The sequence below is a fragment of the Balaenoptera physalus genome, assembly GCF_965194825.1.
Source record: "Balaenoptera physalus genome assembly, chromosome: 12".
Taxonomy (NCBI): Eukaryota; Metazoa; Chordata; class Mammalia; order Artiodactyla; family Balaenopteridae; genus Balaenoptera; species Balaenoptera physalus.
The window spans coordinates 75564271-75590963 of record NC_138897.1 but is presented as its reverse complement, the minus strand read 5'-3'; the positions used below and the strand labels follow the sequence as shown (position 1 = coordinate 75590963).

The 26693-nt window shown below is 47.2% G+C and overlaps 2 protein-coding genes across 9 annotated transcripts in view; one reads left to right on the top strand and one right to left on the bottom strand.

The window, feature by feature from the left end:
* The window catches only part of LOC309639724 (uncharacterized protein), a 177775-nt gene that overhangs the window by 142082 nt on the left and 9000 nt on the right, over positions 1-26693 (top strand). Inside the window, exons 3-7 of one of the 8 annotated variants that reach the window (XR_014251813.1) lie at positions 994-1096; positions 2906-3029; positions 12472-12632; positions 15161-15420; positions 15691-15962. Coding sequence is in view for 1 of the 8 variants with exons in the window: in XM_082417319.1 (XP_082273445.1) it covers positions 994-1096; positions 2906-3029 (227 nt within the window). In the remaining 7 variants the exon portion in view is untranslated. The other 7 variants (XR_014251814.1, XR_014251815.1, XR_014251816.1 and 4 more) reach the window with 7 other exon arrangements.
* MTMR3 (myotubularin related protein 3) overlaps positions 9240-26693 on the bottom strand; it is a 133123-nt gene continuing 115669 nt past the window's right edge. Inside the window, 18 exon segments of the mRNA XM_082417321.1 lie at positions 9240-11453; positions 13314-13340; positions 14088-14116; positions 14118-14170; positions 14173-14176; positions 14652-14696; positions 14698-14741; positions 14744-14762; positions 15111-15164; positions 15880-15890; positions 15893-15956; positions 15958-16179; positions 16181-16242; positions 16245-17293; positions 18061-18206; positions 19425-19595; positions 22535-22720; positions 23516-23711. Coding sequence (XP_082273447.1) covers positions 11282-11453; positions 13314-13340; positions 14088-14116; positions 14118-14170; positions 14173-14176; positions 14652-14696; positions 14698-14741; positions 14744-14762; positions 15111-15164; positions 15880-15890; positions 15893-15956; positions 15958-16179; positions 16181-16242; positions 16245-17293; positions 18061-18206; positions 19425-19595; positions 22535-22720; positions 23516-23711 — 2554 coding nt within the window. The 3' untranslated portion in view covers positions 9240-11281.

The following is a 26693-nucleotide window of genomic DNA, read 5'->3' as shown; positions in this document are numbered from 1 at the left end:
TGTGTTTGTATGTGTAACTAGTTTATTCATTCATTGCTGTGTTAGATCTTGTAGATGAATGTTTCACAAACTGTTTATTCCTTGCCCTGTTCATGGACATTTGTGCTGTTTCTGGCTTGTGTATTTTCATTGCCTTAGTGTGAGGCTGTCCTGGATGACTTGCAGAGGCAAGGGGAGTTTGGAGCAGAAGGGAAAGGAGGGGGAGAGGCAGGAGGAGCTCTGGGCATGGGGGCAGGGCAAGTAGGAGGGACTCTCAGGTCAGATAGGGCTGTGGAAGTACAGAGTGGGGCTGACGGCACCGTGGAGGAAAGGGTGCCAGAGGGCTCCTTTGAAAGTTTGCTCCTACTCAGAGACTAGAGGAGTGCAATTCCCCTCTGAGGGCAAGTGTTCTGCCTGCTGAAGGCCATGGTCATGTGGTTTAGCAGGCAGGAGTTCAACTCCTCCACCTTCTGGACCTGCTGCCTGAGCCCACTTCTCTGCTCCCCATGGGGTGCAGGGCCGGCTCTGCATGCCTAGAGAGAAAGCCAGGCAGGGAAGCTGATAGCAAAATATTGCCCTAGGGGGACAGAGGCAACACCACAGACTGGCCAGGGAGTCACCTCTGGTGCCTCTCCTGTCTCAGGATGGGCAGACGTCAAGAGATTTGTGTTTGGGAAGTTCAGGGATCACCACTGCCCATCCAGACACTGACCAGAATGGAGGTAAGGCGGCAGAGCCCCGAAGGGAAGGGGCCAGCACGGCTGACTGCTTGCCCAGCCCTCATCTGCCCTGGAAGCGAGGCCACCCCATGGAGCCCATCTCTCGGAGACTCCCAGCAGCCCCGGGCAGAGCTCCCACCCCAGCCAGAGAACCTGTCCCTGGTAACACTCCACCCACTTAAGTGGCTGGATCTTAAGTATTTCACCTTGGGGACCATCTTGGCTGGAGATGGCCGGGAGTCCCTATCACCCCTGAAAGACCTGACATGTTTCCCTCCTCCCTCCAACTGAGCAGGTACAGGTGAGAAGAGAAGTTCTGTTGCCTTGGAGCAGTACGGCTGCCTGGGAAACAAGAAGGGCTCCTGCCGCTTCCAACTCTGGACGATGTGTGAAAGCAGGTAAGGTGGGGGCCTCAGGCAGAGCATAAGTTCAAGTATGGGCTTTGCAGGATGCTACCCCTCACGCTGCAGGGCAGCTAGACTTTGTAAAACATGATTTCCTCATTGGATCCTCAACAGCTTTGTGGGTTGACTGGACAAACTTCCCCACAGAGGAGAAATTAAAGCAGAGCAGAGTGGTCAAGGCTACACCCTAAATCATCAATGAAGGGGCTAGAACACAGGTCCCACAGTCTCCGGGTCAGGGCAGCACAGAGCTATGCACACACAGGCATGTGCCTAGGCAGACACCCAGCTCTGGCTTCTTGGGCTAAGAGTTGCCTTGCCACCTGATGGAGTGTCTGCTGCCACTTATCAAATGAATATAGTCCCTGGCAAATGAGGACTGAGAATGAGGTCCACTAACAAGTGAGGAGAAGAGCTGCACAGGGGGGAGTTTAACTATCAGAAGGCTAAGGGGTTAAGAGAAGCCCTCTGGAAAACTGGTGAAGGCCCTTGACTAACTTTTGCAAAAACAACCCTGTCGATTGCACGATGGAAATCAAACATGAAATGATGTCCTGTTGTACAATCGGGTAACTTTAGGAGGGAAATATATGTAAAATATTCTTTTTCTAAGGATTAGCCCATAGCTGCGACTACGTTTTGCTAACAAATACTTGTTCCAATCAAGCCTTTTTCACTATTTACTGTGTGAAACTCTGGTCTCCGTTTACAGTGGGTTAACTGTAAAAGGGCTTTTCAGGTCTCAATTCTTTCTGGATAATGAGAGTCCTTTATTTATCTGCCCAATCTTCCCTAACAGACAACACATTCTTGAGGGCAAACAGTGCTAGACACAGAAATGCCATGTTTTCTCATGGGACTTGGGGTAGGGATGCGTCTAAGTCACCAAAGAAGCCTGTGCAGAACCATGGGTCTCATTCGTTGTTAAACGAATGAGTCACCTGGTATATCTAGAGCTGTTAGAAGCAAAGACTCTATGGCTGAGGCCTCAGTTAGGGTCCCCAGAAATGAGGGGTAACCAGGTGACTTCAGACACCCAGGCCGTTGTCCTCAGCTTTTCAGGCATTGTTAGTGATCTCCAAAAGTCCAGAGGGCTTTGGAGGGCAGGGCTACGTGGAGGACATGAGGGGCAAGGGTGATACGGAGTGTCTGGGTAAGGAGAGGCAAGGGCCTCTGCCGCTGTCCCTCTACCTCCCCGCTATCCCCTTCCTACTCCCATCTAACAGCACACAGGAGCCCTGTGCAGTGGCTTTAGCTGCCGTGGTTCATTCCTGCCTGGTGTGGCTCAGAACTTCCTATGACTGAGCTTCCTAAACAGACAGTTCCAGGGAAGGCGGGTGGGGGTTTGGGGGAGGAATTCAACTACAGTCTGCAAAGAGGAGGTTAACTTCCTAGCTGGGCTTGGGGGAGAGGATGGCAAAGTGACATCAGTGTTCACACCTGCTCCAGGCTGACTGGGAAGGAAATGCTGACATCCTAGCACTTTAGATCCTGCACACAGAGGACAAAAGGCAAAGCCCGTGCTGCAGGCCTTTTGGTTCAGCCCTCCTTTCGACTGGGCAAACAGTCCTCAGGCCCATGAGAACCAGTCCCCAAGTTAATGCCTCAGAGCTGCACAGGGCGGGTGGAAGGGTGTTCATGTGAGGTGGCCTTGCACACTGGCTCAGGTGGGCACACCTGATGCCTTAGCAGTTTCTCCAAGCCCCTGGGGAAGGATGACTTCGCTGCATTTCTGGCAGAGACTCATATGGAACTGTTGTTAAAGTGTCTCCATTTTAAGTACCCTGATTTATAAATTTCCAGGGAAGCATGTGTGGAAGGAGGGCAGAGAACTGAACCTCAGGAACACCAATGCCAACATAGGCTCAGGGAAAGGATGGTCTGGCGCAGCCTCGAAGGCCAACTGCAGAGGCAGAAGAGGCAGCAGGTATGGATAGTCCTTGGGGACACCCAAGAACGTGTTGCGGGGGCAGAAGTCTGAGGCAGCAGTTGGCTGGTTTATCAACTCAAATGAAAGAATAGAAAGAATTATGCTACCCAGGTCAGGTCCCAAGGGCTGACAGGGACTTCAAACTTGGGAGCCGCCCCAGTAGAGTATGTGCCAGCAAGTACCAGGATCTTCTGGGTGACCTGAAAGAACCTCTAGTTCTAGGGACTGATTTTCCAATGGGCAAAATACAGTAGGGGAACCATTTATAATTAACTCACATCTGTTTTACTTTGGATGACGAAGCCTTAAATATGTTCAGCCACCATGGGCTCCTTTGGCATTGGAGATGAAAGGAGGACGAGCTGAAGGCAAGGTCTTCACTCCTTTTCCAACCTTGGGCTCGCCTGCCAGGTAGTGAACACAACCTGGCCCAGGCCCGTGCCTTAGACATCCATGCTGTGCAGAGGTAAGGCCCACCTCGCTCTACCTCCCCTGCTCCTCAGCCTGGAGAGCTGGCTGGTCTGCATATCTTATGGCTTGGTCAGTCTTCAGTCAGGAACCTCAAACTCATCACCTGTTCAGCAAAGTGAGGCCACATCAGTCTCCACAGGACTCAGAGTTCTTAGATGCCACCCCAACCCCAACAAGCAATTTCTTTCTCTTGGCCCCCTTTCCCATTGCTTTTATAGGATTTTAAAGCAGCAGTGCACCTGCAGACTTGCATCCATTAAAAAAATATATTTTAAGTTCATATATGAACTTTAAAGTCTTTGAGTAGTGATAAACTTGCAATTTATTTTAACTCAGATCAGAATGTTACCTCTGTGAGGTGGAAGACCCAGGGCAGGGCCAGTCGTCTTCTAGTTTTAATACATGGTGGGACAAAAGCCCTGTCTGGCTCTGACCATTCAGAATGTCCACCAGCAGCCAGACAGAAATGTCACCTCATTTTATGGACGGTGGAAAGGGGAGCGCTTTCTAGGCACTCTCCGTCAACCCCCTCTTTGTGGCCAGTGCTCTGCTCTAGATAAGGACATGCTCAGTTCCTCACCACCCACGGGCAACTCAGCTGGCGCTGCGGGGCTGGATTCCAGCCCAAGTTTGTGGGCTCAGAAACCCCAGGTTCTTTCCACTAAACGAGTGGTTTTGAAACTGGCTCTTGTGGCAGTGCTTCAGAGGTTCCCTGCAAACATTCGCTTCAAGTGTCATCTTAAATATTAAAAGTCGTCCGTAACACGTACACTCAGATGTAAAACATGCGTTGCTTAGGCTGCCTGAGACCTTAGGTAAGGCCTCCATTATTGTGCTTGTGTGGGCTTCTCAGGGGTCACTGATGCAGAAGGTGCAAGCCTGGTGCTGGGATTGCCACACCCAGCTGCAACTCAGTGCTATGGCTCTCACCATAGTACAATTTTAGTGATTATAACCTTTGTGTGTTTCTCACCTGATATATGGAGGATAAGGGCTGAAAGCAGGTATTGGATATTCCTCTTTTGATCTTTTTTCAAGTATCTAGTTTTGTCCATAACTAGAGATTGCAGACAACCTATGACTATTTCCACTTATACAGATAAAAATCAGGATTTTTTTTCCTCCATACCATACCAAACAAAATCGGATATAAATTGGACACTGAGATGATAGCTCACAACTAACCCATTTGCACTAGTCAAAAATGCTCCCCCCTTCCCTTGCCACCCCACTAGTTTAAGACATGACTTGAACTTAGTTCATGCTATTAACACTTTTTATGTACATGAAAGGTTTAAAAGAAAAACAAAAATACTGCATTACAATATCAAAGCCTTTTGATTTTGGTTACCAGGGAGAGGAGGGCTCACAGTTTAAGCCTTCTGGTAATGACTACTAAGCTCTTCTCCAAGATTTCTGGTTTGGCTAATTCAAAGAGAACCAGGTTAGAGTAACTATTTATCTAAGGCTGCTTTCTGGAAACCCAAGAGCACTGAGGGGAAGGGGGCAGGAGAGAATGTTTCTTATTCAAATTCTTCCGTTTATTCACTGGTAACTGTGGATGAATCTTTGCTGCTCCCTGAAACTTGGTTTTCTCAACAAAATATCACAAACTCAAAATGGATTAAAGACCTACATGTAAGACCGGATACTATAAAACTCTTAGAGGAAAACATAGGTAGAATACACTGACATATGACATAAATTGCATCAATATCTTTTTCAGTCTGTCTCCCAGAGTAATGGAAATAAAAACAAAAACAAACGGGACCTAATTAAACTCAAAAGCTTTTACACAACAAAGGAAACCACAAAGAAAACAAAAAGACAACCCAAAGAATGGGAGAAAATACTCGCAAACAGTGCGACTGACAAGGGATTAGTCTCCAAAATATACAAACAGCTCATGCAGCTCAATGTCAAAAAAAAGCAAACAACCCCATCAAAAAATAGGCAGAAAACCTAAATAGACATTTCTCCAAAGAAGACATACAGATGGCCAAAAGGCACATGGAAAGATGCTCAACATGGCTAATTATTAGAGAAATGCAAATCAAAACTACAATGAGATATCACCTCACACTGGACAGAATGGCCATCATCAAAAAATCTACAAACAATAAGTGATGGAGAGGGTGTGGAGAAAACGGAACCCTCCTATACTGTTGGTGGGAATATACATTGGTATAGCCACTGTGGAGAACAGTATGGAGGTTCCTTAAACTAATGACAGCTACCACATGATCTAGCAATCCCACTCCTGGGCTTATATCCAGAGAAAAACATGGTTCAAAAGGATGCAAGCACCGCAGTGTTCGTTGCAGCACTGTTTACAATAGCCAAGACATGGAAGCAACCTGAATGTCCATCGACTGATGAGTGGATAAAGAAGATGTGGTACAATGGAATGTTAGTTAAAAAGAATGAAATGATGCCATTTGCAGCAACATAGATGGGCCTGGAGATTATCATACTAGATGAAGTAAGTCAGAGAAAGACAAATATCATATACATGTGGAATCTAAAAGATACAAATGAACTTATTTACAAAACCGTCTCACAGACTTAGAGAATGAACTTGGGGGAGGGTGGGGGGGAGGATAGATTGGGAGTTTGGGATTCAGATGTACACACTGCTATATTTAAAACAGATAACCAACAAGGACCTACTGTAAAAAATAAAAAATTAAATTTAAAAAAATCAGGAGGTTGGATTAAATCAGTGATTTCAGACTTTCATTTTAATCATCGAAACCTTTCTTCAAATCACATCTTACTTGGAAGCCTAATACTGAATGGGACTGAAGGCTCGCTCCCCACAGAACAGCATGAAAACCACAAAACTACACTATCTAAGGTCCCTCCCCCCTACCTCTAATATCAGGATTTCAAGTCCCAGGCCTCTGAAACACAGATGCTGACTCCTGCTGCCCCCTCCTGGCCAGGCCCTTCCCTGTCTCTTGAACAGACTAAGGGGTGGAGCTGATTTATCCCATGCACCTAAAACACTGGTCACAAGACTGACTAGAGAACCACAGTGGCAAGGGGCTGAACAACAGTTTGTGGGTGAAAACGACATTTACTTAGTTTACATGGTCACGGAGGCTATAGCAGAATCAGTGCTGTTACAATAGTGGGCACTACTGTCAGCAGCAACACGGTGTTTTTAACCAGAATCCAAGCCTCATGGGTTCAGTTTGCATTAAAAAAAAAAATCTTAAACCAGTCAGGAAGCAGTGAAAGGTCAATTTTGAATGCCAATGTAAAACAAGTTTCACTGAAAATACAACTGAAATGCAACTGCTATGAGCACTATAAGAGACGCTAAGAACTTCGATATGATAGAAAAGACAGTAAGTGGTAAATAAAATGCAACAGCAGCATTAAAAAACTTTGTAATTCCTACTTCAGAGGGTACCCCTTCCCTTTCCTCCTCATGCCTCCAACAACTGCCTAGTCTGGAAGAGCCCTGTTCAACCAGGGAGGCAGCTGGTTATCTGCACAAATATGCAGCAGATGAACTCCACACAAGGGAGAGGACCAAAGTGTCAGTGTGGTTGTGTACTGGGGGCAGGGAGACTCCTACTCCTGCTAGATGCCTCTCACACATTCTGGTCCTGCCCTCCAGACATCTCATCAGTAACATCGACTTCGAACAAATGTTCTTAGAAAATGTGACTAGAAATTAAACAGCTGGGACTCCTGCCATATTTTCCAAACTCCAAATGGAAAGTCAAGTCATTTTGCTCCACAGTCCAGGCCCATTTTCACTCACTGTTAACCCTACCCTCAGCTAGTGCAGTCGGGTGGGTACAGCTGCAGCCCTGGAGACAGATCACTTGAACAGGTACCAGCAAAATGAGAAGTCCTGCAACAGCACCTTCAAAGCAGCCCTTGTTCTTAAGACATCAGTAGAGGTCATGGCTACAGTTAATGATCTCCCAGCCTCATGTGCAGCGGCCAAGTATATCAGCTGTCTCAAGGACAGTGGCCTGAAACCATATTCTAGGGTTTATCCTCAATTCCCATTTTGATATTTTTTAATAGCTGGAAATTAACAAATGCTCTGGGGCAGCATTTTGTTCATTCCCCTTTAAATCTGCCACAGTACCTTTTTAATTCTTAGAATATTATTCTCTAACATAGAAATGAACAATGAGCATATTAGCAAAATAAAGAAAAAATTTTCTGTACACCTTTACTAGAAAGTCTCAGTGGATTAAGGCAGTCCTATCATTTTTTGGACTGGGATTAAGGACACCAAAGTATAGAAAAAAGGGAAGAATTCAGAGATGAAGAGGACATCCTGGCATCTCAAGGTCACCATTAGTACTCCACTGCTTAGACCAAATATCTCCATGTGACAGCCTGAAGAAATCTGGCTGTGTCCTCAGATAACAGCTTTTCTTCACATACCGCCCTCTTCCACAGGGCAGTTCCTTGCCTTGACTTGCACTGTGCAGGTCTCACCAGCACCTGGCTCTTCATCTTCCCTAACGCCAGTAACTCCCCCTCTATGGACCCAACAGCCTTGCTAGATTCTACAAGTGTTTTTAACTTGCCAAGGGCTAAGCATTAGCCCCCAGGCACAACAGGAGCTCTGTGTAGACACACATTGGCTGTGACACAACTCAGGTTTTTACAAATTGGTCTGAGCACAGACTTGGCTCCCACATGGACTGAAGGCAGCTGAAATGGCACCTTCTCCTCCCAGAGGACAAGTTAGTTCTCAAACACCTGCCAGATGGCACACACAGCTCTCAGACTGGAACCAGCTGAGCTGTTTTTAAGTGCGTGTGTACTTTAGGAAGTGAGTACATCCAGAAAGTGACCTTGGAAGGCTCTCTGGTAGCTCAGAGCAGGTCACTCATCAGAGCCCCCAACTCACCACAGATGTGAGGCTGGCAACCCCAGAGCTGGGCGTTACTCAGTACCTACCTTCCCTCAGGAAGAACTGCATAATGTTACGTCCCCCACAGGCCCATGGGATGGGAAGGGTGCCCAAGAGTGACACAGGAAAGAAAATCCACCTCCGCGAAGAACAAGAACTAGTCCGAAGTGACTAGAGACTACGGCCTCCTCGGCTGGTTGCAGATCTAAGGAGCAGAGGTTCCTCCCTCTGTGTGGGAGGAGGAAGGAGACCTCTAGTTAGGCACACAATCCACTCACATCCAATTCAGTTTCTGCCCCAAGGTCTCTTTGCCCACCCGTAATTCTCTCATCCAAGACAGGCAGAGCAGAGGCACTTTCTAGCCACCCTCCCCACAAAACCTCCTTTCAGTCTCCACTGTACGCATGCCTCAGTGCTTACCTGCTGCTACAGGTGCAGCTGTTGCTCCCTGCGTGGGGTTAAGGGGCCAGAGCACTGGCTAAAATCAAAGCAACAGCAAAAAAAAAAAAAAAAAAAAAAAGCGAGCCTGGAGGACAGAGGTAGTTTTAATTACTGTTGACACTCAGTTCTTCAGATAAGGAAGAACGGCTGATTGTTAAGATGTCAGACTGCTTTGCCTTTTTAGCTTTGGAGATGTTAGTAGCAAAAACCATCGAGGAAATGTGTTGCAGTGTGTGGGTATTGTGGTGCGGCTCCTTGCCAAGGTCCAGAGTTGAAAAGAAATCAGTTTTCCTTTGCCAAAGTTAACTTTCTCAGCAGCACCTCAAATTGCTTCTGTGTAAGAGGGAAATGGGGTGAAGGGGAATAAACCACAGGGAAAAGAATTAGAACGTGTTAGCAAATGCTACCATGCGGAACACTAAACTTTATTCACTTTATTTATATATTTAACAGTTCTAAAGTATTTACTTCTTTGACAAAAAATGAAAAATATAGGAGCACTGACCAACTCCTCTTTAGGAGAAAAGGGTTATATATACAGCTACGGAGAGTTACGGTTCCTCCTTTACATACAAAGAAAAATATTAATAAAAAAGTGCTTCATTGATCAAAAAAGGGCTAAGAGCTGCAAGCATTTATTCACACTGTACATCAGACCCAAGAAACCCGTATCGTAACCTCTTGGCACCCGTCACTAGGACCTGCACAATCTTCAGTTAGACTGACTTCTCCCTACCTGCAAGGCCAGACCACACAGAGTGCGAAGAACTTACACCCTGTTTCACTAAATTCAGATTCTGAGCAACCTCCTGCCACTGGGAAGTCAGAGACGCACTCAGATGCTCTTGGCTTTGCCTGGACTGACAGCTCCAGGGAAGGTTTCTGGCCCACGTCTTATCTACACCCAGGCACACACAGGAGCCACCTTCCTGAGAGACAACTTGCCCTTAGCTAGGGAATTGCTTCCAAAGGGTCAGGAGAGTTCTCAGGCCTCACCCCCACTGCCCACCACAATCCGCCCTGTTACCAGTTAGCAGCTTTTAGCAGAGCCAAGCATGGCCCTTCCCCCGAGAGGGAGGGCAGGCACAAAATATGGATGCCAAGATCACAAAGCACAAACCTAAACTCCTCTCCAATCTTCTCCATACCCACCTCCACCACAAATAGTCTTGATTTAAATAAGGCTCTTTTTGGACCCCATCAAAGCTTACTAAGGAAAGGTGCCTTGCATCTCCTACGGGCTTTGTCACTTCTCTAAGGAGCCCTGCAGAGTCACCAAGTGGCCCCTCACTGCTGACCAGCAGCACAGGAGCAGGGCAGTGGGACCGCTGGGCCCTTCCCACTGCTCCAAGAAGGGGAGGCAGCGGAAGGCTGAGTCTATGGGACATGCTCCCTTCTCCAGACACTGCCATCTGAAAGGCTGATTCTACCCCTAAAGGGGGAGATCCATGATTGGTTTGGGAGTGGGGAATTTTTGGAACCCTGAGTCTGGATTTCCCGGTGCTAGCCGAGGAAGAGAGATTGTTCGGGGGACCAGGACCCGGAAGGGGCTTCCAGGCTCAGGGCATACTTTGGCCTTGACCACAGCAGCAGGATACTGCACTCTGGCCAGTCTGCACCCTATGCCTGAGGGTGGGAAGCGCCACAGAGCCTGGCTGAGGGGGGCAGACCGTTGACAGTGAGGAGAGAGAGCCCTAGACAATCTGGGTCAAGTTAAAAAGAGAATCCCATGGGGGAGAATATGCCAGCCTCCCATTCCCAGCCCTCTCCCTGCCTCACGAGTGTACCCCTTCTTTCCCCAAACAGGGTGGGGGCACCTAAGGGGTCCCACTTACTATGTGCGTGTGCGCCTCCCTCCAAACTCCAATCCCGTGTGGGGTGGGACTAGCCCAGTCCCTCTCGGAAGGGAGAGGGCACCTGGGGCACTGCTCTTAGAGCAGATGCTTTCAGCGTCCTCAGCAGCAAAGGTTTTTCCAATCCAATCAGCTCTGATGTGGCAGTGATACGAGGAAAGGTCACAAACGTCAGCACTGGCTTTATTCCCTGCTCTCTATCTCAGGCCTCCACTCCTGACTCAACCAGCCTCCGTCCCAGCCTGAGGAACTAAGCCACCCCTCAGCATCGCCTGACAGCAGGCAGCTCAACAGTTATAGGGGGCCTGGCAACCTCTGGTCTTCCATCCAAAAAAAAAAAAAAAGATAAACAGGGTACTTGTCTCATTTTTGGAGGCAGAGGGAGGATAGAAAATGGAGAGGAAAAAAAAGGGTGGGTTGGGGAGGGAGAGATCAATCTACAATCCAGTGGTACATCCCAAATTTCCATCACTCTGCACAGTTGGTTCCATGTCCCCATTCCAAAGTGCATGGGCCTCTCAGTCTGCCCAGGCTGTTGTGGGCCTGTCAGAGGAACAGCAGCTTGGCCTCTGCCCGCCCCAGGTCACTGAGCTTCAGTTTGAAGTGGCAGCAATGGGCTTATCCAGTTCAAGGTCAATGCTGGAGCTTGTGGGATGCAGGCTGCTATAGCAAGACTTGCACACTCGACTAGGTTCAAAGAGCTGTTGGCTGGGAACTGGAACCTTCTGGTTACAACAACTGGAGCAGAATACGTTCCCACAATTCCTTGAGATGAGCAGAAACAAAAACAGCATTAGTGTCAGCAGACACGGGGTGGAGAAACCAACTTCAGAAGACAGCGCTTCTCTGTACACGATTCAGATGTGCCAGAGACTCCTCTAATATCAAACACTCTCGTTTGTCTAAACCCAGGAAGAAGCCAGGAAGGGAGGGGACCGCTCCCTAGCACAATTGCACACCACTTTCACTTTAGGGCCAAGGACACCTGGCTGCCTCACCACTATGGCTCAAGGTTACAAGGTGTCAGGTAGATGCTGCTCAAGAGAGATCCAAAACAAATGAGCCCAGGGCAGAAGGCCATTGAGCTAGCAGCCAAGTCTTGGCCCAGGAAAACTCCGTGGCCTCACCCACCTGGGCAATGGCCTCTCTGTAGCTTATGATCATAGAGAGGCTGGAGTCCAATGGAACTGCCTCTGGGCTAATCAGATGAGAGAAACTCCCAGCCCAGCTGGGGAGTGAGGAGCCTTGCCCAAAGGCTCAGAGGCAACAACACGAAGAATTGACTGCTGCCATCTAGGACTGCTTTTGCTGCCAGCATGCGAAGCCAGGAGACAAGCAACCAGTGACACATGCTCAGGGTGAAAAGACAAGAGCACAGGTGAACACAGGTGCACACACACCCCCTATTAGACAAGGATGAGTTGACAATGGGTCACTCCCCTGCCCCCATGCATCTCCAGGGAATATCAGCTCTACCTGAAGGCCTGACTGCACCCAGGCCCCCGGCCTCTCTCCACTCCTCCATTTGAAAGCCCAGCTCTGATGCGCCTGTGCAGCAAAGGTCTGCACACCCAAACTGATGCCCTTCACACTACCAGGAAAGGGAACTGGCAGAGGATGAGTTTCTGCTCACCTTACAACCCCATCCCACTCTGGGGAGGCCCTAGAATAGGAGACTCCGAAGAGTCTGATGCAGCCCGCCAAAGACTTGGGGCAAGCATCTAAAAGGAAATCCTCCTCCTTAGCCAGCATCACTCACTACTTTTTCATTTATGCTCCTCAGAAAGGAAACCCACTGCTGGATTAAGGACCACTTAAGCACAGAAGAGAGAATACTGAATACCCTTTGGCAACAAAATACCACCGGCAAAAGGAAAAGGCTAGACAAGGAGCAATGGAAAGACAGAATTAAAACAAACACAAGACTTCATCTTCTAGAATGCAGTGAGTACTTCACAACTCTGTTTCTGAAAAGCATGAGTCAGCAACAACTGTGGTTACAGAGAAAAATTACCTAAATCTATTTCTAGATGTGTACATTTATTTAACATACCTTCTGGAATTCAGCTTAAAGGCCTGACATGAATTTGATGAGTTAAGCTTTTCTATCTGACTTCTTTCAGGGGATCCTGATAGACCCTAAGTGGAGTTTTCCCTTAAGTCTTCAATGCTAACAGTTCTCTGGAAAGACCACCTCTGTTCAGTCCTGGGCTTTTTTTTTTTTTTTTAAAAAAGCAGTCATGCTGTTTGACTTGAAAGTCACAAGCATTATTCTGGCATCTAAGTGAATGACTGACCCAAACAAAATAGCTCTAAAACCCCTCAACTGGCTATTCCACAAGACCAGCCCCTGCTGAAGCACCGCTTCTTGCCATAGGCAAGATGGCTCGGCTGACCTATGCAGTCAGCAGGGGCAACCACGGCTGCAACCTGACTCAGCTGTAATGGTCTCCTCAGCTAGCTGCTGTGGTCTCCCCACCCCACCCAAGCCCACCTGCTTGCCTGCCTGCACTCCTGCCCCAAGCTTCATCCCAATGAGTGCAGAGAGGGGGAAATGGTAGCATTAGTGTGGAGAAGTTACTGTAGGTGTGCAGAAATCACAGACAGGTTGTTGCAAATGCTCACCACGTTTGATCAACACGGTCAATGTCCCTGCAAGGAGGGGAGAAAGAGCTCAGAGAAGAAGCCAACTAAAGACATTTGGGCTTGGGGTGAGGGTGGGGAGATACACAGTCCTAGAAGCATCATCACTAGACAAAGAGGTGGTTCCATTTTCAATCCAGGTCCGTTCATGTGGGTGGGCTATGTCACACAGTTCAGATAAAAGTCCTACCCCAAGAACACTGAACATCCTCCAGTCACCACCCCAGCTGGGGCAAAGCATCCTTAGCCACTCACTACCCCAACCCAGAAGGAAGAAAGAAGTCAGGAGCCTTATGGATTGAAGACTATACCCTAAGCTATTCCCACTAGTCCTCCAACCAATAAGTATGTGGTCAGGGAGCGGGGGTAAGGAGTAGGAAAACGAAGTTCCCTGCCCACAGCAGGAAAACTGTCTTTGCTCACAGCAGCCGTGCTGAATGGGAAGAAATTGTATTCTAGGAATAAGAAATGGCGGTGTGGGTGGTGGCAGTTGCTCCACCAATCCAGGAAGCAAAATAAAAAAGGGACATCATTTTCAAAACTTACGATCACTCTAAAATGGAAGAAAGACACCCAGTGCAGTTCTGCAAACACCAATTTCAGAGGCACAAAAGGTGAGTCAGGGTCCTGTAGACCCTGGGGTCTGCCTCAGAACACTGCCAGCCAGCTGCCTGCATCTTTCAAATCTGCAGGCTCTGTGGACCAAACCTCAGCCTCTACACACCCACCCACCCCACCACACCCTCCCAGTGGCACCTGCAGTGGTGCTTCCTGCTGGCAAGCCAGCAAGGCGCTGTCGCATGCATAGCAGTGGGCGGCCAGGTGGTCAGGGAGCCACGGGTCATCTGTAAAACGGATGAGGCCAGGTTAGTGACAGGAGATGGGCCATCCAGTCGGAGCCAACAGAGCCATGCTGGGGGCAGCAAGAGTCCACAAGGACCACACTGGCTCCAGTGGGCACCAGCCCATCAGGTCTAATGTCAGCAGTACAAGAAAGGCGTCCAAATCGTTTCCCTGGAGGGGACTCCAAACTCCCCTGAGATCAAGTGGCAGGCAACAGCACCCTGGGTCGCTATGAGAGCTGGCAAGGCTCCAGTTCATACAGGCAATGAGGAGAGAGGGCTGGCCTGCTGCATCTCCCTTGCTGAGAAATTCTAGGCTTGATGGGAATTCATAGGTGCTGAGATTCAGAGAGGCTCAAGGCTAAGTGTGCTGTGTGGTCATTCCTTAGCAGGGGCAGGGGGAATGGATGATGGGGGTAGAGAAGAACTGCAAAACAGTTGCATGGGTGGCACTCAGAACAGGGGCTGAGCCCTGTACCTCCGTGTCCTGTTTATCCACCTGCTCCCAGCTGGCTTCAGAGAAAAATCTCTGTGCTGCAGCGAGACAAACAGTTCTGATCCAGAATGCTTCCGAGTCAGGAATTGAAGTCTGTTGGCAAACAAACACAGCTGAACAGAATGAACCTGGTCTCCTCCCAGAAGAAGAAAGGGCTTGGCAAAGAAGGGAGCACTGGGGACTTTGGGCGGGCCTGGGTGTTAGGGCTGCTGAATCTCTAGGTGCCTCAGCCATCAAGAATTGGGTTGAGCAGGGTCAGAGACAGAGCTGAGCTCAGCTGGAAGAGAGAGATCACAGATCTAAGGTTATGTGCAGGGATTCTGGCATGGAAAGATAGGCCTCGGGGTTCCAGAAGTGAGTAGGGCAGAAATGACCAGGATGAAGTGGGAACTCAGTGTCAGCTGCTCCAGGGGGCCTGTCAATCCCAACCCTGCCACTTACATGTGTGTGTTGAAACTGAGTGCTTTGGGCATGTCCTCCTTTCTCTGAAGGACTCTTTGGGAAAATGAGAAACCATCATTAGTATAAAGGAAAAACCAAGTCAGTTTGAACTGAAAGTCATTGGACGAGCCCGCCTTTAATGTACGCTGACTGCTTCAGAGCCAGACTCACACTTGTCCTTAATCACGTTTGAGACTGCCTCCTTGAGAACCTCCCCTCAGTTACCACCACTCCGGTCACCAGGCTCCATCAGTGCTAACTCCCAACAGTGCTACCTCTCCCCATTTCTACTGCCATCACCTGCCGCAAGGTAGGTACAAATATCCGTTTAAAAAGAACTAAACCTTCACAGCTACAGCCCATGTTATGTTTGGGGGTTGGGGGGTGGGGTGCAGCGGCTAATTGTTCCCTAGCTACTGGGGTAGGACAGGCACTATGATTTCACAGGAATATTTGACATTGCCCTACAAATGTTATTCTGCCCAGGAGTTCACGCTTTTCTCAAGGCATGATCCTCTCTCCAAAGAGAACTGACCAACCACATAGTGAGTGCTAACTCTCTTCCTTACTCTGTCTATAGACAGGATACTTGTGGAAAGTAAGCAAGACAGGAAAGAAACGAAGAACTGCCAATCACCTGGCTGAGGCTGATCTCCAGCCTCTCTCAATTCTGAAACTTTACAGTTCTTTCAGAATCTGTACAAAGGGCGCCCCGGCTCAGTGTGCCCTGTCTCCTTGTGTAGCTATGGAGGCACCATGGTGTACTTACCACTTCATCCCAAAGTCCCCATTGAAGCGTAGGGAGCTGGTCAGGTACTGGCTCTCCAGGCGACTCCTCAGCTCCTGGGACTTGTTTCTTCAAGGTCTCCACTTCCTGCTGGTGGCCCGACTCAATCTGACGCAGGCGCTGTTGGATAGTGTCCGTGTACACAGGCATGCCGTCGTCGTCCAGGTGGCTGCGGGAAGGCTGGTCAGGGCTGCCAGTTGCAGACGCCCTCCCCGAGTGGCTGTGCAGCCACTTGTGGTGCAAGTTCCTCGAGTGTAAGTGGGCAGAGCTGCAGCTTGTGGCAGGACAGCTGGCGGCTCAGTGAGTCCTTGCTCCTACCAGTCTCCCCATTGGCGCAGTGCCCATGGGGGTAGGGTACTTCTGGAGGGTACTATGCCCTGGGGGCTGCTCTGAGGCCTTATTTTCAGTCTCTGGAGCACCATTGCACACAAGCCCCTCTTTACATTCGGCTAAAGGCAAGGCACAAGGAGAATGCGCTGGGCTCTGGGTGCTGCTGGGGGAAGTCCTATACACCAGAGATCCCACTTGGGGCCTCTCAGCCAGGCTCCTCTCTGAAGGCCTGGGCTCCATGGCTTGAGGAAGCTCCTCCTTGCCACTGAACCTGCCACTGCTTACCCTGGCAGGTAAGCAAGGTTTATCATGGCCTTGGGGACCACTTTCTGACTTCACTTTATCTTCCACTAACATGTCCATGGAACTATCCGCGTTTGGTCCTCTGGTCTCAAATGAAACTTGGGAGGGCAGAGAACTTGACTGTGAGGTACCAGAGCCAACTTTTACATCTACTGAGATTGGAAGGACTGCTTCCTCCCTGTCCTGTGTGATAGCTCCTATTCGAGACTGTTCCACAGGGACCTCCTGGGCATCCTCTCCCTGGGGGGGCTCCTGTAGAGAACTGGGGAGAATACTGTGCCCACCCTGCTGCTCAGGAATACCCTGTGAGAGCACAAGAAGGCTGGTGCCTGGATGGCTCCTTAGAGCAGCATCACCCAGTTCTGGCTCTTGATGAAGCACAATGGCTGGGAGCTCAGGGGTCTTCCCCCTGCTCCCCTCTTCTAAAAGAGCCTCCTCTTTGACCTCCTGCATCCCCCTGTGGGCAGGCTCCTCTACCCCACTCTCCTCTTTGGTGGCCTCTTGCAGGATATTCTCCATCTGCCCCTCAGCTACTCCAGCTGCAACAGACAGCTCGGCACCACCCAGCACTTTGGCTGGCTTCCCCAGGCTGTCAGGATCCAGAAGCTCCTCTCCAGGACCAGCCAGAGTGCTCAGTTCCAGCGAGCGACGGTGCTCCTGCCACTTCTCATTCAGGCTTGGGTCACTGCTGCGCCGGCTGGCTAGAGGCACTGTGTTCTCGCAGGCTGTGGTCAGATTGTCAAATGATCTAGTCTTTGGTAGCCTAAAGGAAGGAGTTTGGGGGAAATGAGAATATGAGGTTGTTCACAGGGAAGTAGGAGACAACAGGTTTTAACAGGCAGTCATTTCATAAACGGCTCCATTACGGCTACTCAAGGAGCCATGGCGCATCTGGAGTAAGGCTCAGACTGCAGGAAGGCAGAGCTCCAGGACGAGTACTTCTATTCCTCTGGCACCATCCCTACCCCATGCCCAACACATACAAATAAGCTAATAGCAAATGCTATTTTAAAAAGATATTCTTCATGATACTGCTGTGTTTCTCAATTAGTGGCAGAGGAAAGTAGCACTGCTGATCTTCTGATATTACAATATTTTAAATTATTATTCATCAGTCTGCATTCAGTAAAGCTAATTCATAGGTCTCAAAGCCAGACTGTCTATCATCTGACGGCATCTGCCTTTCAAGCCCAGGACAGCAAGTCACAGCAGGGAGGCAGGAGCACAGAGCAGTGGCTGAAACTCAAGCCAGAGGGTCACAAGGAACCCAGAGGATATGCTCCATCACTGAGAAACTGCTTGGTGCATGCAAGAGAGTGATGTAGCAACAGGGCCCAGTACTCTTCAGGAAACAAGGCTCTTACAGCCTCATAGCCCAAAACCCTTATACCTTCCCTAAGAAAACTTCAGAGATCTAAGAAAGATGTGTGGAACCAGACAATGTCATGATCTCCAACCATCCCTGGATGCATCCCAACACAGGAGTAACCCACAAAGGACCTGCAGTCTTGGCATCAGCCCCAGGCTCACCGACTCAGAGGCGGATCATCAGGGCTGGTGCCAGGGGCTGGGTATGGTGCACAGCTGTCGTCCACGGGGGTGGACGGGGATGGACAGGGCAGGTACACTGCACTCCACAGCATCAGGTTACGCACGTGGCACACAGGGTACAGCACCTGAAGAGAGAGCGGTGGACACAGGTTTAAACAACTTCCAACAAGTCTGTTAGAAATGTCTAGAAATGAGGGTGAAGAAGCAAGCACCAAGCAGGAACGCCCAGAAGTCCTGCACAATCTCCAAGGGGCATTAGCATGAGTGGATGCAGCTCTATCACGGGGGGTGGTGGGTAGATGGGACATTTTTCACCTGACAGCCTCTGTGAGAATGAAAATCTAAAAAAAATTCTTTAAATCCATTTCTCATTAGTTGTTTCTTAGGTCACCTTTATTGAATGACTGGCTTTTCTCAACCTAATTTGTTGCTTTTACTGCACAAGAAAATGAGTCATTCTGCTAGATGGTGATAGTTCCCTAGTACAAAAGCTTGGCTTCAGAACACACTGTCAAACCTGTTTTATAGGATCATCTAAATTAATCAAGTTAAAAGGAGGGAATTTTCTTCTGTACTGTTACTTCCCCAGCAGGCACAGGAGACAGAGAAGCAGCTAGCTTCAATCTTTCCTTGGACTACTTAACTGTAGTAAGAGGTTTATTAATTAATAGTCCAGCAAATCAATATAACCTCTGATTAGCCTCCTTGTGACTTTAGAATTTAAGATGCATTCTGACAAAAGGAACATTACCGTGTACATTACTGTGTACCAATGCATAGATATAAGTGCCTCCTTTTCTCTGCTTAACAGAAAGTGTTCCTTTGAGGAACAAAGTCTTAGAGGGCCTGCCAGTTCTCCATGTGAGCAGAGGATCACACAGACACACTGCTGGTGTCACACACAGTTTTCTGCTGAGACAGATGCTGCAATGGGTATCATTGCCTGTTGACACTGGAAGGGTGCTGGGGGCCTGCACCTCCTTCTGAGCTATCAGGGGCATCCAGGGAATAACTTAGGTGCCTCCTCCACTTGTTAGACAGAACATGCTAGAAATAAGTTAAGCTCTGGCAGAGGTGCCAGAAAAGATTCATGTCTAGAGTGGCAAAGTTAGAGATGTTTGTTAAATCAAACCACCCTGAACAAAGAGCAGTCAGAAGCAGGGCAGAATAACCAGAAAACAGGCCTTTCTCAGGACAGAGTGGTTGGGAAAAAATGGAACTACTCCATCCAGAGACAACTGAGATGCCTTCAAGAAAACAGTCACTTCTCAAAAAAGATCCCATATGTCCCCATCCCCAAATTCATTCTGCTGATGAGGGAGAAAAGACTAAAGAATACATACGGCTTCTGACTGAGAGGAATACAGTAGGTTTTTGAAAGCCTTGTTGCCCGCCCGAAGCAGCGACCACACAGAACATGTCCGTTCCTGAGTATGTTTTTCCCCTCTCTCCTTGGCGTTGTTGCACAGGAATGTTCCAAAGAGGCAGGAATAGGTATGCTGCACCAGTTTCACCTGTGGGAGTCCAATATGAGGCAAAATCAAGCAATGGGTACACCATTTTCTGGGGGAAGGTCAGCCCAGCTAAGCCACCTTCCCCAACACCCCTGATGTGCACTTCAGTTCACGCTTGGTAAGGATGGGGGTGGGGGACCCAAGTAAGCCACCCAATCGCAGACTCCTCATAACCCCAGCCACCATCACTCCTAAGTCAAAACAGCAAAGACAGGGTGTTGGCACCCCCATCCTCTTGGCCTCCCTTGTAAACAGTCTCCAAGGTCCCAAGTTAACAGCTACCCATATAAACTGGACATAGGAGCAGGTCAGTGTGCAACCCAAGCCTGAACTTCTAAACAGCTTTTCATTCAGCAAGTTGCTATTGAGCATCTCACATACCCCAAATGTTTCTGTGGGTGCTGGACAGGCAACAGTGAGAAGACGGCTCTCCTGCCCTGGTAGAGCTCGCTCTGGCTGTGGGGGGAGGGGTGACCAGTGCTATGGACAATAAGGCAGGGTAAGAGGGCCAGAGCACATGCAGGGCAGCGTGAGAAGGCTCACTGGCCTCTAGAGACCTGATGGAAGTGAGAGAGCAGATCACACCAGCTGGGGGTGGGAGAGGAGGCTGCTCCAGGCAGAGGCAACCGCCAGCACAATGGCCTTGAGGTGAGTACAGGATTGCAACTTCTGAGAAACTGACAGACATTGCATGAGGCGGAGGATGGGAGGAAATGAGCCTGGACAGGCTTGCAGCCCATTTTAAGGACTGTGGAGAGAGCCTTGGAGGACTTGCAGGCCATTTTAAGGACTGTGACTTTTATTCTGTGTGAAAAGCAGAGTCATTGGAGGTTTCTTGACAGAGGAATGATACGGTCTGTATCATGTTTTAGAAGGATCCCTCAGGCTGCTAGACTGACTCAGGAATTGGGACAGGAGATGTGGTGGCTTAGACTAGTGCTGGGAACAGCACAGGTAGCAATAAGTTATCAGGTTTTAGATATATTTTTAAAGCAGAGCTGCAGAATCTGCTGACAGACTGAATATGGAATATGAAAGAAAGGAGAGTTGAGGATGACATAAAAGTTTCTGCCCTAAATGAATCGAAGGTTTGAGTTGCCATTTGGTGAGATGGAAGACTTCTGGAAGATCAGTTTTGGGGTGAAGCCATATGGAAATCAACAACTAAGTTCTGAACATGTTAAGTTTGAAATACCATTACGACATCCAAGTGGAGATACTGAGTAGTCACAAGTGGATGAGAGCCTGGAGTTAAGTGGAGAGAGAGATCTGAGCTGAAGACGTATACATGTGGGAATCACAGAGAGCAATTAAAGCCAACAAACTGGATGAAATCCCTAGAGAAGGAGGCTGAGCCCTGGGGCACTCCCAGCATTCACAAGTGGGGAGGGAAAGAGGAACCAGCAAAGGAGACAGAAAGGACCAGTTGGTGAAGCAGAGGAGAACTAAGAGTGTGTGCTGAAAGTCAACTGAAGAAAGTGTTTCAAGAAAGGAGTGATTAAATTGTGCCAAATTTTAATGATGGATCAAAGAAGATGAAGGCAGTCAAAAGGTACAAACTTCCGGGCTTCCCTGGTGGCGCAGTGGTTGAGAATCTGCCTGCTAATGCAGGGGACGCGAGTTCGAGCCCTGGTCTGGGAGGATCCCACATGCCGCGGAGCGGCTGGGCCCGTGAGCCACAATTGCTGAGCCTGCGTGTCTGGAGCCTGTGTTCCGCAACAAGAGAGGCCGCGATAGTGAGAGGCCCGCGCACAGCGATGAAGAGTGGCTCCCACTTGCCACAACTAGAGAAAGCCCTCGCAGAGAAACGAAGACCCAACATAGCCATAAATTAAAAATAAATAAATAAATAAATAAATAAAAATTTAAAAAAAAAAAAAAAGTACAAACTTCCAGTTATAAAATAAGTAAGTTGTGGGATGTGATGTGCAGCAGGGTGACTGTAAGTAATACTGTACTGTATATTTGAAGGTTGCCAGGAGAGGACATCTTAAAAGTTCTCATCACAAGAAAAAAACTTTGTAACTATGTATGGTAACAGATGTTAACTAGAATTTTGTGGTAATCTTTTAGCAATATATACAAATATCAAATCACTGTTGTACACCTGAAACTAATATAATGTTATCTATCACTTATACTGCAATTAAAAAAAAGAAGGGTGATTGAAAACTGATCACTGGATTAGAAATGTGAAGGTCACTGGTGACCTTAACAAGAGCAGCTCTGGTAAAGTGGTGGAGTGAACACCTGACTGGGCCAGGTTTAAAAGAGAATGGGAGGAGAAGCATTTGAGAGAGTAAATGTCAAGACTTGAGGAGCTCTGCTGTGAAGAAATGAGGTATGAAAAATGAGATAATAGCTAGAGGGGGATGCAGGACCCAGAAACGGTTTTGTTGAAATAGGAGGCACTATACCATGCTTGTATGCTGATGGCAATGATCTGGTAAAAAGGAAAGTAGGCTGACGCAGAGGGCAGGGAGGAGAAATGCTGAAGCCATGAAGCTGAGCAAAGGAGGGGGGTGGAAGCTGGTGCACAAGTGGAGGAGTGGCTGGAAGAGGGCAACGTTAGTACATCCTCCTTCAAAGGACAGGGAGCAGAGAGTGTGGAACAGACGCAGGGGGGTTGGTAGATGGACTGGAGGGAGCAGATGAAAATCTATTGTTTCTATTTCTAACTACTGTTTAGTGTGCTTCTGTCCATTTTAAAAGTTATGTTTAGAAGAACTCAAAGTTTATGTAAACTTAGTACACATGGATTCACTAAATAAACAAACACCTGTTTATTACTATTGTTTTTTAATTAAAAATGGAAGAATGGCCCCTCAAATTCTAGAAAAGATGCAGTTTCATGTGAAAACTGGCCCACTAACATTTGCATTGATACCCCTATGAATTTAGAAGGTCCCCAAAACGAAGAATCACAAGCCCAAACTCACAAGGAATGCTTCATTGAACTCAAAAGAGCACGGAAATTGCCTCTGAAGCTGATGAACACAGTCAAGCCACTGTAAAAACACTGGACAACGTTCGTTCAGATCATCCGAGTTCTCCCCATGACCACACCGGTCAGCAAACTTGTGGCCAAAATCCAGCCACTCCATCTCCACGAGGACCTGGAAACCCTGCGGGGAAGCACCCACGAGAGACCCATTTGTGCTTGTCTATCCAAACTATAACTGTCCTGAGCCTAATGTCACCAACAGTGATCCCTTTTAACACCCTCCCACTAAGCCCACCAGGAGCCCCTAACCCAGCCCCACGGCCAAAGGATGGGACACAGGCTTAGGGCAGTTTCCCGATTCCCTCAACTCCATTCCATATCATCAAAAGGGTGGTAACTAAGCATTTATCTAAGTCTTTGTTGAGACTATTTATATTTTTAGCCCTTCATTCACTATAAAAAAGTCATACTTTTTACCCCCTTAATTTCTTTTTTATTTTTTAATTTCTATCTTTCATGGTATCCTTACAAAGCCATGTTTGTAAAATCTTTCCCCATCCCAGATTTACATATATTTTAGGGGACCTTTATGGTTTTTCTTATATCTTTAACCCAATAGGTGATTATTTCACAATAGGGTTCTTTCTCCACAGAACATTGTGGTGATATACAGACCCATTACCATAATAAGCATGTCAAGATCCTTCTATAGAAGCCCCACTTTCCTGGGGTATCCAAGTAGATACTCTGCAAAGGAAAACATGTCTGTATTCTCAATACCTTGTTATCCACAATCTACCCCCTTTTAAGAGGCACAAGCACTGTGGTACGTACCACAACAATTTAGCTCAAGATAAAGGAGCAATGATTCAAAACTAAAGAAATTTCACTTTCACTGGACCTAGCCACCTCAATCAAAACTGATCATAAAACCCTCCAAGGTTTCCCCCTCTCATCCTAAAGTGTCAAATCCTACCTCTATGGTTCGGTAATAAGGGTCCAGCAAGAGCTTAGCCAATGCCACAATCTGGGGGGTGCGGTCCCAGCCATCCGAGCAGTGTGCTAGCACTGGTCGTTGATCACGATCCACAGCATGCACTACCAGAAGTGCTGACTTCAGAAGCACAGACAGGTGATGGAGCCATTTTGTACTTTCAAGAGCTGAGAGCCAACTACAAAAATAAAACAGAAGGGGATAGGAAATGCTGATTTTTATGATATACTGGGTCATGCCAAATACCAGTCATATTAAAAAGCAATTCCCAAAGACTTTTCCTTCCAAATAAAACACTGCCAAAACAAAGAGAAAATCTCTGTGTTTACAAACCATGTACAAGGATGAGACCCAAGCCCTACCATGCAATAGAGGAGAGCCTTCGAAATAGGACAGTAATTAACAGGGCCACCTTTTGTTCCAAAAATCTTATAGCTTATTTCCCAGAGAGAATTAATATTTAATATTTTTTAGTCCATAATAGGTATATCTACCCAGTATAAGAAAAGTAGCTCTTCCTGGAATCTTCTCAAAAAAAAAAAACAAAAAACACAGCCACTCTGAGATGGAAAAGAGAAAATATTTATATTTAATGATCAGCAACTCTGCCCAGCAAGTTCTCAAAAAAAAAAAGGTAAAGAAAACTCAAATATAAGTATGTCTGTAATAAGATACAAGCTAGATGCCACATCCAACACTGCAGACAACATTGCTTACTACCCACACCCCAACACCTACCACTGATCAAGTCTTGAATGTCTATGGATTAAAACTGGATGGGCCCACACTAATGATTTAGACTCACACAAATTAGTACGCCTGTGGCTACACAGTTTCTGGGCTTAGTACTGACTGGATTCAGCAGGGATCTAAAAGAACCTTTTTTTGAAAGGCCTTCAGGAAGTATCAGATCCCAAGAATGGCCCCTTGGGAATAATCACAAGCTGATAACAAATGGTTTTTTAACTGTGTTGACATTTTATTTCTTGTGCCCTGTCATGAATTCTACTCCCCAACCCCCCCCAAAAAGCTCCAATTTCTCCAAAATGTGATCAGATTTGTAGTTAAGACCACAGTCTAGTCCTTCAAACTCTGAGTTTGAGGAGAGAATAAATACTTCTGTCAGGGGACTATGAGAAGGCTTTTGCCAAGACTAGCCTATAAAGGCTTATTAAACCTTGGGGAATGAGTATGAATTTTTGGAATAGTCCAAAGAGAGGGTCTTTCCAGGCAAACACACATCAGAATGTACTGCATAAGCACTGGCTTCACATGGATTTGCTTGTTCTACCAACCAGACTCTGACTCCTCAGTGGGCAGACACTGTGTCTCAGGCACAGCTATACCCTCCTTGTGCAGTGCCTAGCACACACTGAAAGTTCCTACTTTTTAAATCGTGGATAAGAATTCTATCTCAAGACCTTCTATGTCCTACTAAATACCTGAGAAACATTTTTTGCTGGTGGATTGATTATTTATTCTCATTCCTCACACAGTCTTGAAAAACAATAAAAGATGAGGCTTAGGAGAACAAATACTAACTTATCTCCTGGCCTCTGGAGAAACAGTAAATGAGAACCTGGTTCTCTTGAACCTGACTGAATCATTCTTACGTACCACTTGGCGTCTTCCGTCCATGCCTAACACAGGAGCTGCACTCCAAAATCTGCCAACGGAGGAGGTGCGCTGAGACTCCAGGCTCCCTTGTCCTATTCTCAAAAGCTGAGGTAGCAACCTAAGCATGCTGTAGCCCTCTATGGCCGCAAACAAGTGTCAGGAGGCTCGCTTATAAGCTGGTCCCGCCTCTCCCATAGCTTCTTTTTATCCACAAGGGAAGCTTCAGTACTGCATTATGATTTGCTGCCAAATACAGACAAAGCATTTCCTTCTTCCTTTACAACCTCCCTCCTCCTCCTGACATTCATTTGGACCAAGCAAGGGCTAATTACATCTTCTTGACTCAAGAGTTTAAAAAACAGCTTTTTAAGAAAGAATTTTAACTTATGGAAGATATTAGAGATCAGGTAGTACTGACTCTATCCCTTTTATTTTATAGACAGGAAAAACGGATAACCACAGGAATTAAGCCACTGGCCTAAGTCACACAGTCAATTAGTGGCAGATCTCCTGAATCCTCAGCCAGGCTCTTTCTATGCCCTCCCTTTAGGAAAGAGTACTACTAGCTAGGTTCTGAATATGTATAGCAGATGCAAGTTGCTAATCCCCAAAGCAGAGCAGCGATCTCATTTCTTCCGTCAGGCTTTTCCCCAAGGACAACTGCTTCACCCTCTGGGCTGATTGCAAATGTGATGAATTTAATCATTTGCTACCAGGAGTTAGTACAAGTGGTTCAGGCAGCCATTTGATTTAATAAATCAACCAATGCTGCAAAATTGATGCAATCATGAGATCTACTGAACAGAACCCAGGGAAATAGCTATGGGATCTAGCACAAACACCAGAACAGAGAAAATTCTGTCTTCTCTGGCACCATTTCTGGCTTCCTGAAACAGTAAAACAGGGGCTTTTAAATATTTATCTGTCCATATTTGTTTTACAGAGCATTCCTCCTAATTTATCTTGTATTCAAACAGTTCCCTTGGGGGGAAGAGTGTTATTTCACCTTCCTCACAGCAAATGCCAGCCATTCATTTTTAATAAGCAATAAAAATCACGGTAATGTTCTTAGTAAGTAAGATGGTAGTTTAGAAATCAGAAGCAAATGTAAAAGGAACTGACCTACTGGCAAGTTTAAAGAATGTTTAACCCTTTTCAGAACATAATGAATAAATTTTTACTCTTCATGGTAAAACATTCCAGTTCATAGCAAGTTAAGTGTCACTACAGGATGTCAGAAAACAAAGAATTAAGTTACTCTGAGTCAAAAACATGTGGAAGAAAAGGAAGAGGGCCCAGGAAAAATAAGAAGGCAATGTTTCCATTCTGAGGGCTGAGATCTGTTCTTTGCTGCACATTTTAAACCTTTCAAAGTGCTAGATTTTTCTTCCAGCTCCTCCTTTGTGCTGCATGCTCCTAACACAGGAATGAGAATAACCATGGACTCTGAAAGTTAAACTGAAATTTACCAAAAAATAGAAAGACACCTTCAAACTCATTTAAAAAAAAAAAAAAAAATCAGTGCAAACTTAAAGCCAAAGCC